This window comes from Triplophysa rosa, linkage group LG2, assembly GCF_024868665.1.
Source record: "Triplophysa rosa linkage group LG2, Trosa_1v2, whole genome shotgun sequence".
Classification (NCBI taxonomy): Eukaryota; Metazoa; Chordata; class Actinopteri; order Cypriniformes; family Nemacheilidae; genus Triplophysa; species Triplophysa rosa.
Genome location: NC_079891.1, coordinates 34,381,550 through 34,396,760, shown reverse-complemented (window position 1 = coordinate 34,396,760; position 15,211 = coordinate 34,381,550). Strand labels below are relative to the sequence as shown.

The 15,211-nt window shown below is 39.1% G+C and overlaps 2 protein-coding genes and 1 long non-coding RNA gene across 5 annotated transcripts; 1 reads left to right on the top strand and 2 right to left on the bottom strand.

The window, feature by feature from the left end:
* Positions 1-3,276: 3,276 nt before the first annotated feature.
* LOC130548466 (uncharacterized) lies at positions 3,277-6,004 on the bottom strand. Its single transcript, XM_057325258.1, has 3 exons — positions 5,916-6,004; positions 5,179-5,239; positions 3,277-4,258 (listed from the first exon to the last, which is right to left on the bottom strand). Exon 3 carries the CDS (start codon positions 4,217-4,219, stop codon positions 3,500-3,502), a length of 720 nt encoding a protein of 239 aa, XP_057181241.1. The 5' UTR covers positions 4,220-4,258; positions 5,179-5,239; positions 5,916-6,004; the 3' UTR covers positions 3,277-3,499.
* Positions 6,005-6,936: 932 nt separating this feature from the next.
* On the top strand, positions 6,937-9,854 carry LOC130564227 (myb/SANT-like DNA-binding domain-containing protein 4). Of its 3 annotated transcripts, none has more exons than XM_057350179.1 (5): positions 6,937-7,177; positions 8,104-9,031; positions 9,154-9,292; positions 9,386-9,463; positions 9,563-9,854. In XM_057350179.1, exons 2-5 carry the CDS (start codon positions 8,749-8,751, stop codon positions 9,765-9,767), a joined length of 705 nt encoding a protein of 234 aa, XP_057206162.1. In that variant the 5' UTR covers positions 6,937-7,177; positions 8,104-8,748; the 3' UTR covers positions 9,768-9,854. The 3 variants fall into 3 exon arrangements, 2 of the variants coding, with proteins under 2 accessions (XP_057206162.1, XP_057206166.1); XM_057350183.1 differs by having other exon boundaries at positions 6,976-6,991; XR_008964224.1 differs by lacking the exon at positions 8,104-9,031 and having other exon boundaries at positions 9,563-9,771.
* A 163-nt stretch (positions 9,855-10,017) lies between these two features.
* On the bottom strand, positions 10,018-14,323 carry LOC130564247 (uncharacterized). Its single transcript, XR_008964226.1, has 3 exons — positions 14,106-14,323; positions 13,476-13,536; positions 10,018-10,318 (listed from the first exon to the last, which is right to left on the bottom strand). It is a non-coding gene; the product is annotated as an uncharacterized LOC130564247 (long non-coding RNA).
* Positions 14,324-15,211: the final 888 nt, after the last annotated feature.

Here is a 15,211-nt window from a genome sequence, read left to right as displayed (position 1 = left end):
AAGACAAAAAACTAAGAAACTAAACAATGACACAATGTCAAAACACAAGGCAGGGCAGGATGAGACAAGGCAAGGTAAACACAAGAGAGAATGCAAGGCAAATACTCACACAGTCATTGACGCAAAACGAAAGCGCACCGGACAATAGACACGAGGGCAATATATAGGGAGACTAACAGAGGATCATTAACAAGGGACAGGTGTAGGGGATGAAACACTGATGGAGAGCTAAAAGAGGAACGAGAGGGCGGGAACAGAGACGAGACCGGAGAGAGAGTATGCAAGGCCGAAAGGGTCAGAATGTCTCTCACCACATATAAACAGGGGATCCTGCCATGATTCTGCCACAAGATCAAGAAAGACATGACTAAGAGAGGCAGAACCATGACAAGATGATGATTTGTGTTATTTAAAGGTCTTGTTTTTTGTGTCAAAGTTGCGGCTTCACTTGTAAAATGTCCAGTGCTTTATCAAAGGAATTAAAGAGGAAAACTCATCCAGTGCATTTGTGTCTTTTGAACAGTAGGTGGTGCAATTTGACAAACCCATAACTTTCAGTAATTCATAATATCAGTGAACATTAGAAAGCACCACTCACAATTTATTTACAACTGTGTTTTTATTTTCTAGATTGAATAAACTTATAGAAATAATCATTTTAATTTGAGTTTACTCAGGTGTGAGTTCTCATTCTCATGATACATAATAAAATTCAAATAAAAATATTACTGAAATTGTATTTATTACAGAAGTTGTACTAGTTTTAAAGCAAGGCTTTATAGCATCTGTCATGTCCGGTGGCACATTGCTGCCACATACATTTGATTTTTTTCACTCAATTATATCATAATAACGAGATAATTTGTCGTTAAAACGAAATACTATGTCATAATAACGAGAGATATTTTCTCATTTAACGGGATAATGTAATGTTAAAATGATATATTATCTCATAATAATTACATATTATTTCATGAAAGCGACATGTTTTCTCCGCAGATGGACATAGGTCAAATGTCATGTTTTCATTGGCTAACCACGGCCCACTGTACGGTAGCCAACATCAGCACAAGACAGTGATTCCTCTTTCTGAGTTGCACTCCATACGGATCCAGAATATTTAATAAATGTCAAATTACACTTAGAATGACAACAAATCCAGCCTGAATGGGAGAAGCATTTTGTTGGCCTGGCTAGCTGTAGCTGTAGTGAACTTGCTGTGTTTGCTTGATCTGGACTAGTAGCTGTTTGTTAGCAAAGGACTATTGAACTTACTGCACTGCTTTTAAGGTGAACTGTTGTTTGTTAAGTAGCTGTTGTTAGCACATAGCCATATAGCTTGAGTTTTCACCTAGCACTTTTAATCACTTTGAAGCCTTGAGCTGTTAATTGAGAAGGTGGGCTCAGCTGTGAAGCAATCACTGACCCATTAAGCAATCAGGGAGCCTGTATCATATTAGCACTGATTTCTGAAGCGACAGTTCTCGTGTGCAGCTCTCCTTGTGTGAAGACCACCGAGCAGCGACACCAGCAGGGTACGCCACGTTAAGCTTTTATTTAGTTTTTCTTTCCCTTACTTTCCTACTGTCTATTTTATGCTACTTACATGTGTTTCCAGTACATTCAGACTGTCCACCGTAGACGCACTTACAAACGTACACAGCGGAGACCTCAGCACCATCACTGTAGGGCTCTCGAACTTCCGGTCATCTGTCAACTAGGCAGACTTCATCCCGGCCTTCACCAGTCAGTCTAATCTCAATGTTCTGGCACTGACTGAATCATGGATCTGTAAAGAGAACACTGCTACTCCATCGACCCTCTCCAACAACTTCACAGACACTCCTCGTCCTTCTGGGCAAGGAGGGGAACAGGTTTGCTTGTTTCCAACACCTGGAAATTCACTCCTCTGTCTTTTCCTTGCAGCAACTCCTCATTCAATATCTTCTTAACTCCTTCGCTACTGATATATCTGCAGCCAAAACCAAACTGCATCTAACCCGCGTCAACTTTTCTCGACCTTCTCCGTCTCCTTCTCTGTCCCCCTCCACCTCCCGCCAATACCTCGCTAACTGCTGATTAGTTTGCCAACTTCTTCACTGATAAAGTGGAGACCATCAGCAGGCAATTCTCTGCACAACGCATCCCTGATCTCTCTCTTACCCCTTGCTGTCCTCAACTTCCTTCTTTCTCTCCCCTCTCGGAGACTGATGTCCACCTGGCCTACTACCTGTCCCCTCGACCCGATCCCTTCCCACCTCCTACAGGCTATCTCTCCATCTCTACTGCCTCAACTCGCACACATTATAAACACCTCCATCACCACTGGTACTGTCCCCACCTCATTTAAACAAGCCCTGGTAACATCTTTACTCAAGAAACCGACACTCGACCCCTCAGTGGTCAGCAACTACAGACCAATCTCACTCCTGCCTTTCCTTTCCTTGGCCCTCGAAAGGGTAGTATTTAACCAACTCTTTGCCTATCTCTCACAGCACGACCTTCTGGACAGTCAGCAATCTGGCTTCAAGAAAGGACATTCTACAGAGACCACTCTCCTGTCTGTCGTCGATAACGTACGGCAGGCAAGGGCTAAATCCTTGTCATCTGTCCTTATTCTGCTTGATCTCTCTGCTGCATTATTAATGATGATAAAGATATTAAAGATTATTAATGATGATAAAAACTATGTAAAAATGATGTAAAGACAGAATGAAACGAGTGTATGTGTGTGAGGTCAAAGGTCATGTTGTACCTGTGTGTGAGTCTATGGGTCATGTAGAACATGTGAAGAGTGGTTAAATCCTACAGAACCTCAGTCAACTCATTACAACACAACAAAACTAACGACAAACACCACAACATACGTGATCCGTTCACACTTGAGCACTGCAGAACCACCTCATACTGAAATTCACACACAAAACATGTGATGTGGCCGGCTAAAGCGTAACACATCCATGTTTGGTTTAAGGTTAAAGGTTATTGATCATGTTTTAGGGAAAAGCTGTATAATTTGGTGCTGCGACTGGTCATTGTTCATTTTTATCACCAAACTGCATGATAATATATAAGAAAATGCTTTATAAACCATTTAAGATGGAGTTCATCATGCCACTGTAGAACTGAACCCCTTTAATGTTGAGATTGACAGCTGAAACTCATTTAGATATACACACTCATACTGATTTCACCTCTTTTCTTTTGCACCATTTTTCAATAGGGGAGTAAAAATAGTGTATTTATCAGTCAGCAAAAACTCAAAAATGGCAACAGATTTTTTATTCAGATTTTTCTAAAATGTTCTTAAACAAAAATTTGTAACAGAATTGATAACCATAACAACACATACAGGACACTCAACCCATCAAACTATATTAAATCCCAAATCCCAGATTACCTTACATTAATTTTTATGATAATTATTATTTAGTCAACTCTCTAATAAACATGACTCTTTCTAAACTATATATGTAGTTATATTAAACATTATTAATTGTTATTGATTTATGTTGTGCAGCCTTGGAAGCACGTGGGTCTTAAAAAGGTCTTCCAGGACCTGCAGGTTTGGTTGCCATGTGTCATCTCTGGATATCGGTATAATGACACTGTCTTTTGTCGTCCACACGACGAAGTAGCAGGTTTGTCTTTCAGTGAGGTGAAGCTGCCCCTGTACTTGGTGCCAGTAGCGATGGTCTCTGCGCAAGCTGTAAGTATCCCCTTCCTTACTGACATAGAAGCGCTGCATTTTCACTGCATCCTCAATTGTCATTTCTCTTGCATTGTAGGGACACTTGACCTCCAATATTTCAGACGACCCCACCAGACCATCTGGAGATGCTCCCAACACTCCTGACAGAGACAGCCACAAGCCGGACTCCTGGACTTCCCTCTGAGTTTCATCTATGAATTTCTGGATGGCCTTACTCTCGTTCTCAATACCCCAGTCTATAGCTGGATGACCCTCCAGGGATGGTTGCTTTCCCAGCACCTTGTTAACTACAGCTGTCACATCCTTTGACATTAGGACATCTCCAAAGTTGCTGGCAGTCAGCCTCCCTCTCCTAAACAAATGCCACATTGGATTGTCGCGCTGACCAATTGTTGCCTCCTGAATGGCGCTCCGTTCCTCCTCTGTCAAAGCCATACTGTCCAGGATAGCTTGAGAGCCATTATGACCTACAGACTCTACAATGCTAGGAACAGAATGTGCTTCCATGGTGTGAGGTTCCTCTTCTGGCTCAGGTGAGTGATAGGTCTGAGTAGAAACATATAATAATATCTATTGAATCTGTTCGTAGTCAGACGGAGATCGACTGAGCATTGAAGGACAACGGAGATGATTCAATAAATCATTTTCATTTTATTCAACATCACTTCGTCTCCTGCCTGCTGTTCTTCCCTTCGTCTCTGTGTCTACCTGGTGGTTGATTTACAGTTTTAATATGTTCAGATTTAGTCATTTCCTGACGAAGAGAGATCTAGTGAAACTGGACTCTAATCTTTGGATCTGCAAGCCATATAGTTGGATCTATCATGAGTCTGTTCCTCAGCCATTCACGCTGTTGGCTCTCGTGTCAGCGGGTTATACATTTTGTTTCTAACACAGATGGTGATAGACAGGCAAAAGTTACGGAGAAGAGGGAAATAAGACGGAAATCTGTCTTCACAGCAGCAGGCATTTGGTCTTCTAATGTTAGGACAGATGTCGAATGTCACGTGACTAAACCGGTAAACTGGTCTCGTTACATCCGCTTGTTGGAAAAAGTGTATTAATAGTATCAGCGATATCTATGGATTTTTAAGGTAATCAGGTAACCTAGTTTCCATTTTTTCTGTTTATGTGATGGGCATCGATTTCGATCATCTTTGGTTTTGCTCATTTAAAGGCATTTTGAGTCAAATGTTTCATAAGTCACTACATATGTTTCAGATTTTAATCTATGAATTGTCGAAATGACAGATCACATACAAAAAAAGATTCAAGTGAATACCAGTGAAAAAAAGGTTATCATTTAAATGATTCATTATTAGGACATGTTAAGTGATTAGCTCTTCTTCTTTCTTAAGCGCTTTATTCATCCTGTCCTGGAGAGTGTCAACATTAATGCCATCATGTCATGCCGTGTGAAAAGTGCCGTTTCAAATGCCTTAAACACTATAAACATCATACAATACCTGAGCAATGTCACTAGGCTCTTTGTTTTTGGTGTGTGTAAAGATGACTAAAGATGATCAGCTGAAAGGAAAAGAAAACATTTAATACTTGACTTAATAATATCACTTTATTTTATTCAAGTAGCTTTAAAAAGACAAAAATCTGCTGCTCTTCTAAAAAACAGCACGGTTGTGTTCATGAGAAGGCAGACAGACAGAGTTGTGTTTGTTGTGTGACTATCGTAGATTGATGGTAGACATGTTGATAAATCTAGATTCTATTGTTTAAAAGTTTTATGGTAAAGCATTTTTATTTAATTGTTGAATTTAATTCATTAAAAAAGCCTGGATTTAAGAACACACAGCAAAATCGCCAGTGTTAAAAAAGTCCAATTAACACTCACAGTGTATATATAATCCACACTATCGAAGTGTGGATTATATGTGAGAGTTAATTTGACCTTTTTAACACTGGCGATTTTGCTGTGCAAGAATATCTGAGTGTAAGTACTTTTTCTGCCTGTTTGTTGTTTAAGCAACTATAATCTGTCCACACCTGGTGTGGATGGAAAAAAAACAGGAAAACTGACAGTAAAGTCCTGCAAAAAGCAACAGACTAAGACAAAGGCAGATGAACTTCCTAAAAGTCAAAATGATAACTAACACTTACTGTATTCTTATACAACACATGATCGAGCTAAACACTTACAGAAAAAAATATTTCCATAAGATATTTAAAATGAAAACAGAAGATTTACCTTCTCCAAATTGAGCGGGAGTCTGGAGAGCCTAAATGCCTGGTTTTCTAAAGTGTCTGCACTTTTTATTTGCTCTCGGTTTCCATACCTGGTGTCAGACACGCCTCTTTTCTGCACCTGGTGTCAGTCACGCACGCTTGAAGGAAATCGAAACTAAACGCGTACTTGCCCCCCCCAAAAAAAACTCTAGCATTTGAGCCATGCAGATATATAAATTATACAGAATAAGTAAAAAAACACCAGTTTTTTTATTTTATTATGATGATCTTGTTTCATTTTAACTCAGTATATTTATGATCTATTTTGTTTAGAGAAATGAAAAGCAATACTCAAGTATTCTTTGATGAATCAGAGCGGACTCTCACCCGACCGACGGCCCAACTGTTACTTTAATTTAAAAGGCTGCTGATATTCATCATAACAACATGAAACACTTGATTTTAACCACAGGAGGACTTTAAATTTACGGTGAAAAATGTGAAGACCTGCATTAAAGTGGCAGGAATTAACCAAAAATGACAACAATTGTAACGATTGAATTGTATTGAAGACCTAGCCTATCATATTTGTTTGGCACTCAAAAAAAAAAAGATTTATTTATTTTGATTACATATAGAATTTCCATCCATTTGGATGACATATTTTTAAACTAAACAAAGTAATAAACTTAATGTGATACAAATGTTTAAGATATTTGTAAATGAAACAAGATTTATATAATAATATGAATAAATAAAATGCGTTTTAAATTCATTAGGACTACGTAGTCTTACATATTAAACCCAGTTTAATTCAAATGCATCACATTTAAGTATTAAAACAGGATTAGTTTGATTATTGAGATCAGTGTTTGGTTAGTTGGGACTCTTGTGGTTCAGTCACAGCTCTTTTATCAATCACAGTTGTGTCTCACACATCACACTACTGTGTTAAAAACAAAAAGAGTTTAGTGAAGTAGTGGATTACTTGATTTTCCTTGTGTTTGTGATGTCTAAGTGTTTTTAAACGGCCAGGAACCTCGGAGTAATCTTCGATGACCAGCTGTCCTTCAGCGATGACATTGCAAAAACAACAAGGTCATGCCGATTTGCATTACATCAGGAAGATCAGACCCTACCTTACTGAGCACACAGCGCAACTACTTGTCCAGGCCCTTGTAATCTCTAGGCTGGACGTCAACGCCCTGCTTGTATGCCTGCTGAGGCAAACAGTGATGTAACCATTACCGGTTCTACGATAAACAGCGATAAAAACGTCCAATGGTTAGTGATATCCTGCCATACTTTAATTATCATTAAACCGTACCACCCTATCGTTACTAACTGTAAATACTGTCCAGCGTCAGGAGCGTTCATTTATGTCAGGAGTGCAAAATAAACAAGCAAAATAATATGTTATTGATATGATGTTACATATTCATCTTCGTCTGCTCCTGTTTATTTGTGATCGCAGGGCTTTTAGTCCAAAAATGTGCATATTGGGGGAAATATAGATGCACTGAAATACGTTTACTTCATATTTCTTTAGACAGACTGATGATTTACTTTGTCGCTGCACAGTGATGTCATATCTTCGAGTCGCGAAAGCACTCTAATCAGTAATATCTTTAACAATCAGAAAATATTTATTTGTAGTATTTACTTGTAATGTTGAAAAAATAATTCTTATAATCCCAAAAAATGCTAAATCCCTCTCGCGACCCTTTGAAAGTATTCCGTGACAGTTCGAGAACCGCTGTTGTAATGCCCCGCATCATCAATAAAGAAACTAAAGTTAGTTCAGATTACAGCTGCAAGAGTTCTTACCAGATCTAGAAAACATGATCCCATAACCCCAATTTTATCATCTCTACACTGGCACCCATTAAAGGGCTCGTTCACCCAAAACAGACAATTCTGTCATCATTCGCTCACCCTCAGGTTGTTTCAAACCGGTTTAACACAAAGAAAGATATTTGTAAGAATGTTTGCTAGTTTCTGTTCTGTGACATCATCCACTACCATAGTAGGAAAAAATATTGTATCATTTTTTTGTTCTGTTGAACACAAAGTGAGATATTTTGAAGAATTTAGGAAACAGTTTAGGGCACCTTTGAGTACCATTTCAACTGGTGATGTCACTTTACATCAGTGATGTCACAGAACTGAAAATTGCTAACATTCTTCCAAATATCTTTTTCTGTGTTCAGAGACGTGGGCTTGCAGAAATGTAACTTACATTTGAAGAACAGGAGGAAGAAAACCTGTTGATGGGCGTGTGGTTCGCTGTTTACTGTATGTTTACAAGTGAGAGCTTTTCACAACACACACACGTCACACAACATCAGAAAACATAAGTTTGGTCTAAAAAGTTTGTATCTCATATAAGCGAGCACTGCAGGGGCCAGTTGTTCAAAAAGTTAAATCTGAATCATAATGGTCTGGATTTGAAATCCCCATGTTTTGCTATCCAGGATCAGATAATCCATTTGACTTTTGTGGCGGATTTTCAAATGAAAACTGGAACTGTAAATGTAATAAATCACTAGTAATTATCTTTCCTCACTAATCAATGAGTTACCTGGACACCTGTGCCCGGTTGCATAAAGCACCTTAAGTTTTTCCCTTAAGTTATACACTTAAGGGGTGATTTCCCCTTATCTAAGGGAATACCTTAAGGCCATTGCATAAAATCCCTTAAAGGTTTCCCTTACCCTAAGGGAAGTGTTTAAGTGTTTCACGACATCGGCGCAGGTTTGCCGTTATAAAATTATGTCGTTGCCATAGATACGCTTCTGTTTACACAAACGCAGGCAGAGGTTTCACGGGAGTTGGAGGACAAAACCCATTGAGAAATGGATAAAGAAAACAAAAAAAGGAAGCCAAATTGGACAGAGGAGGAGAAATGTATTCTTCTAGATGAATATGGGAAAAGAAAGGCCATTTTAAAAAGCAAACTAAATCCCAACGTAACTGCGTCAAAAAAACAAAAGCAATGGGATGAAATAACGGAAAAAATAAACGCACGAAATCTCGATGTGAAGAGGACGGTTCAGGAGGTCATAAAAAAATACGAAAACATCTCTGTGGTAGCTAAAAAAGAGCTGAGTCTTTATAAGAGGGAATCCAACAAAACGGGTAAGTTAAAACTACACTATTGCATTTTTAAGATTATGTTATCACTGCACCGTATAGTGGAGAGTGCGTTGTGCTGCCGTATAGTGTCACAGAGAGCTAACGAAAACTAAACTAACAAACAGGTGGAGGACCACCGCCGGCCGACTTGTCGGACTGTACCAAAATTGTGCAAGACATCCTTGGGGCGGACTCACCTATCCTAGCTGGCATTCCTGGTGGAGTAGAGAGCGAAGTTGAGCCAGTGCAACAATGTATCACAGAGTGAGACAACATTGTTAATATGTATCAGTGTAACATTAAACAATGTATCATTAAACTTCACTCTGGTGGCTCAGACATTCCTTTTACACTTAGACCTTTACAGCCGTCTGAGGAACAGCAGATACAGCACCGCCAGAGCGCCAGCAGAGCACCTGCCCAGGCAACAGCAATGTGAGGATTTATTGCTGCATGTTATCTAATGTATTAAGCTACTATTATTTTGACTTGGAACTACTATAATATTAATTTCTTCCCGCTTCTGTGTTCCAGAAGACCGCAAACAGTTCCAACAAGAGAAGAAGTGTTGGAACTACAGAGAGAGGTTCTGCAGCTACAAAAAGAAAAACTGCAGCTAGAGATTGAGAAAATAAGGAAGGAGAAGGACAATCAGGAACTCTATCAAATTATTCTAAACAACCAACTTTTGCAGCTTCAGAGAGAAGGGAAAATAACAATCACACCATTTGAGGAATAAATACTTTTTGTATGGCAGATCTGAAAAGTATTGTGTTTTTAATGTTATAATAGTAATAATAACAACAACAATAATATAAAAAAAATTATATAATAAATAATACTAATGACATTGCTTTTTTACTACTTCTGCTATTAATAATAATAAACATCACTAATATTAGCCCTACTTGAAACGGTTCCTACAATAATTAGCTTAAATATTAACTTACTACTAATAATCATACACCAATTACTAATGTTGCTATACGGCTACTAATTAAAGAATGCATTGACGATGGCATCTCAGGCAGCATATCCAGCCTGCTGGAAATCTTCATGGATCGGTTGCACTTCTTCAGGACCCTGTTCTTCCTCGTGCTCATTCTCCTCTTCGATGGCATAATACATCTTCGAAATGTTGAAGAGCACAACACAGGCTACAATAATTTTGCAAGCCCTTTGAGGCTCAACACGCAGCTCGCTGTGCAGGCAGTGAAACCTGCGTTTCAGCTGTCCGATGGTCCTCTCTTTTATCGACCTTGTGTGGGTCAAGGCATTGTTGTATCTTTCCTACAGGGGAAAATCCATGATCAGCATCAGTACCAACAATGGTATAAGATAAATAACAGGAAAGTAAATTAGTGGTCGACAAGGTGCAAAGGTGTTACAAAAAAATCATACTTTAAGTTTTTTACTATTGGATAAATTTTTTTGCAAACCTTACATACGCATGCAAATCTTTTAGGCACCAAAGTTACATTCGTAAAACAGACATAAGAATTTATAATTGACATGCCTGTGCAGCATTAAGAGGATTCATGAAGGGTGTCATGAGCCAAGGTCGGCAGGGGTAACCACTGTCCCCGAGTAGGAGACCAGTGTGCATTCCCGGTTCAAAATCTCTCCCAATCTTGCTCTCTGCTAAAATCCTAGAGTCGTGTGTACTCCCGGGCCACGATGCAACGACATTTGTTATTCTGCACAAATGGTCAAACACTAACTACACATTTATTGAATGGTAGTTTTTTCTGTTGACGTACTGATCTTCGTGTGTCCGGGGCGCCTGTATTCTGATGTGTGTTCCGTCAATTACACCACTTATTCGAGGAAAACCTGCTTTCTGAAAAAAACTGGTTTGAATGACCTCTTTTTCACGTCGAGATGGAAACTTGACAGTTTGGTTTAAATGACGGCAAAGAGCCCCTGCAACCCGGTGAACCACTCTACTGACAGAAGACTTGTGTACGTGGAAAACATCTCCCACGACCGACTGGACCGACTTTCCCAGTTGCAAAAAAACGCAGCGCTATTAACAGTTGTAACACCGGAGGAAGTGAGTGGTTACGCTGCGTAACATGGTCAAGGTTGCCCTCAATTTTGGAAACTATTTCAAGTATCCCGCGACGATCAAATCGATAATCCTCCAACAATTTTTCATCACTAAGACGATCCAAAGGGTTTTCCCTGTCGCGAAATATTCGCCTTGGCACGTAATCTTCTTCAACGAGTTCCATAAACTCAGCCATTTTTGTCCGTCAAAAATCCGGGCACTGGCCCTCCCGGATAAGAATGGTTTCTTCCAAGATTTTTTTCTCATCATTGGAGTTGTTGTTCCTCACCACTGGCCAGTGTTGGCTTGCTCACCGGGAGACTGCTGGTGTTAGATTAGTTTCTGTAAATTCCATTAACATTGCTTTACTAGAATGGTCTTACCCTTCTTATACCATGTACTGTTGTATTCTACTTTTTCTGTTTTTCTTTTTGTTTTGTTTTCTTCCTGTAAAGCTCATTTGAAACAATGCAACACTGTAAAAAAGCGCGATATAAATAAAAGTGTCCCTCAGCGTCAGACATTATATTTACATATTGAATTCAAAAACCAATGACCTCAACACAATATACCGGGTTTAAAGCAGATATTTATTGACAGAAGAATAAACATTTCATTATCTTCAGGCTAACAGTATATTCTTGTCTCACCACTGAGGTATAGTGGCTCTGTTTTTATATATACTGTATTATATATATTTAGAGAGAGAGAGAAATATTCACAATTAAATTTCTGGCAGCCTTGGAAGCACGTGGGTCTTAAAAAGGTCTTCCAGGACCTGCAGGTTTGGTTGCCATGTGTCATCTCTGGATATGGGTATAATGACACTGTCTTTTGTCATCCACACGACGAAGTAGCAGGTTTGTCTTTCAGTGAGGTGAAGCTGCCCCTGTACTTGGTGCCAGTAGCGATGGTCTCTGCGCAAGCTGTAAGTATCCCCTTCCTTACTGACATAGAAGCGCTTCATTTTCACTGCATCCTCAATTGTCATTTCTCTTGCATTGTAGGGACACTTGACCTCCAATATTTCAGACGACCCCACCAGACCATCTGGAGATGCTCCCAACACTCCTGACGGAGACAGCCACAAGCCGGACTCCTGGACTTCCCTCTGAGTTTCATCTATGAATTTCTGGATGGCCTTACTCTCGTTCTCAATACCCCAGTCTATAGCTGGATGACCCTCCAGGGATGGTTGCTTTCCCAGCACCTTGTTAACTACAGCTGTCACATCCTTTGACATTAGGACATCTCCAAAGTTGCTGGCAGTCAGCCTCCCTCTCCTAAACAAATGCCACATTGGATTGTCGCGCTGACCAATTGTTGCCTCCTGAATGGCGCTCCGTTCCTCCTCTGTCAAAGCCATACTGTCCAGGATAGCTTGAGAGCCATTATGACCTACAGACTCTACAATGCTAGGAACAGAATGTGCTTCCATGGTGTGAGGTTCCTCTTCTGGCTCAGGTGAGTGATAGGTCTGAGTAGAAAGATATAATAATATCTATTGAATCTGTTCGTAGTCAGACGGAGATCGACTGAGCATTGAAGGACAACGGAGATGATTCAATAAATCATTTTCATTTTATTCAACATCACTTCGTCTCCTGCCTGCTGTTCTTCCCTTCGTCTCTGTGTCTACCTGGTGGTTGATTTACAGTTTTAATATGTTCAGATTTAGTCATTTCCTGACGAAGAGAGATCTAGTGAAACTGGACTCTAATCTTTGGATCTGCAAGCCATATAGTTGGATCTATCATGAGTCTGTTCCTCAGCCATTCACGCTGTTGGCTCTCGTGTCAGCGGGTTATACATTTTGTTTCTAACACAGATGGTGATAGACAGGCAAAAGTTACGGAGAAGAGGGAAATAAGACGGAAATCTGTCTTCACAGCAGCAGGGATTTGGTCTTCTAATGTTAGGACAGATGTCGAATGTCACGTGACTAAACCGGTAAACTGGTCTCGTTACATCCGCTTGTTGGAAAAAGTGTATTAATAGTATCAGCGATATCTATGGATTTTTAAGGTAATCAGGTAACCTAGTTTCCATTTTTTCTGTTTATGTGATGGGCATCGATTTCGATCATCTTTGGTTTTGCTCATTTAAAGGCATTTTGAGTCAAATGTTTCATAAGTCACTACATATGTTTCAGATTTTAATCTATGAATTGTCGAAATGACAGATCACATACAAAAAAAGATTCAAGTGAATACCAGTGAAAAAAAGGTTATCATTTAAATGATTCATTATTAGGACATGTTAAGTGATTAGCTCTTCTTCTTTCTTAAGCGCTTTATTCATCCTGTCCTGGAGAGTGTCAACATTAATGCCATCATGTCATGCCGTGTGAAAAGTGCCGTTTCAAATGCCTTAAACACTATAAACATCATACAATACCTGAGCAATGTCACTAGGCTCTTTGTTTTTGGTGTGTGTAAAGATGACTAAAGATGATCAGCTGAAATGAGAAAGATAAAATGTATAACTTGATTTAATCACATCACTTTATTTTATTCAAGTAGCTTTAAAAAGACAAAAATCTGCTGCGCTTCTGAAAAACAGCAGCGTCTTCATGAGAAGGCAGACAGACAGAGTTGTGTTTGTTGTTGTGGGACTATTGTATACTGAAGGTAGACATGTTGATAAATAGATAAAGAGATTTTATTGTTTGAAAATTTTGAAGGAATAATTTATATCACGTTTTATTCAAATTGTTGAATTTAATTGATTAAAACGCCTGGATTTAATCACAAGAATATCTGTATACAAGTACTTTGTTTGTGGTTTAAACTTCTACAGTATAATCTGTCCACACCTAGTATGGATGAAAACCTTTGAAGGGAAAAAACGTGAAAACTGACAGTGAAGTCCTGCAAAAAGCAACAGACTAAGACAAAGGCAGATGAACTTCCTAAAAGTCAAAATGATAACTAACCCTTACTGTATTCATGTATAGAACACATGACCGAGCCGAACACTTGCAGAGAAAAATACTTCCATGAGCTATTTAAAAGGAAAAATCTTTACCTTCTTCAAACTGAGCGGGAGTCTGGAGAGCCTGAACACCTAGTTTTTAACATCTCAGCACTTCTTATTTGCTCTCAGTTTCCGTACCTGCTGTTGTTGAAGATTTTATAGCCCAAATAATCCCTTATAAGTATAAACTTATTCTACCATTATGTATTTTAATTATTCTATGCAATGTAGATTTCTATGGCTGCACGTACGGAGGATGGGAGAGAACAGCTTACTCACATGAGAGAGAGAGTCTGCAGCTCACATGATTATAATCACATGTTGAAAATCAAATCAGGAAGCAAAGAATAGGCCTTTTGTTCCGACATGTGTTTGTGACCATATTGGGCTGTAAGAGAATAGACCCCTTGTTCCTACTTCTTATGGTAATTAATAATAGTGGCATGTGCCTGAGAAGACGAGTATTTCAGCTGGGCTGGAGGAAGAGATGTCAGTTGTTCTGCAGGCAACTCAGCTTTGTGTCTTTGATATTAAAGTCTTCCTTTGGCAATGGAACTCACAGTTATGAGAGTGATTCTTCACAGCAAACAGAACCACAACACTGTCAGTCACGCCTCTTTTCTGCACCTGCTGTCAGTCACGCTTATAGGAAAACGAAACCATGTTTCAATTTTCCTCTGGCAATGTTGTTCTGTATGTGCTTGCAACACAGTGACGACAGAAATGTTAAGTTTCAACATTGTTCAGACGTTCAGAACACTTTCATTCATCGTTTTGTTCGGCGCCATGTTTTGTTGTTAACCATGTAACTTTTAAACAATGAATAATTATTATTGTTCAATAACGTTTACAGCAAATATATTATATTTACAGTATACAGTATATAGTATAGTCACAGTGCAACACAGCATTATATAAATCTTCCTCTTTCTCTCCCATAAGCTCAGAGCAAAAACTGCTTTTATTATTGATTATTTATCAGAACGATCTTGCCTGTTCTATAAACCCCATGCACTGTGCTGTGTTTGACCTTTTCTGTATTTTTCTGTTTATCTTATTTTCTCCTGTAAAGCTGCTTTGGAACAATGCACATTGTGACAAGCGCTGTATAAATAAAATTGAATTGAATTGAACGGATCAGATCTAGGACAGAGTCA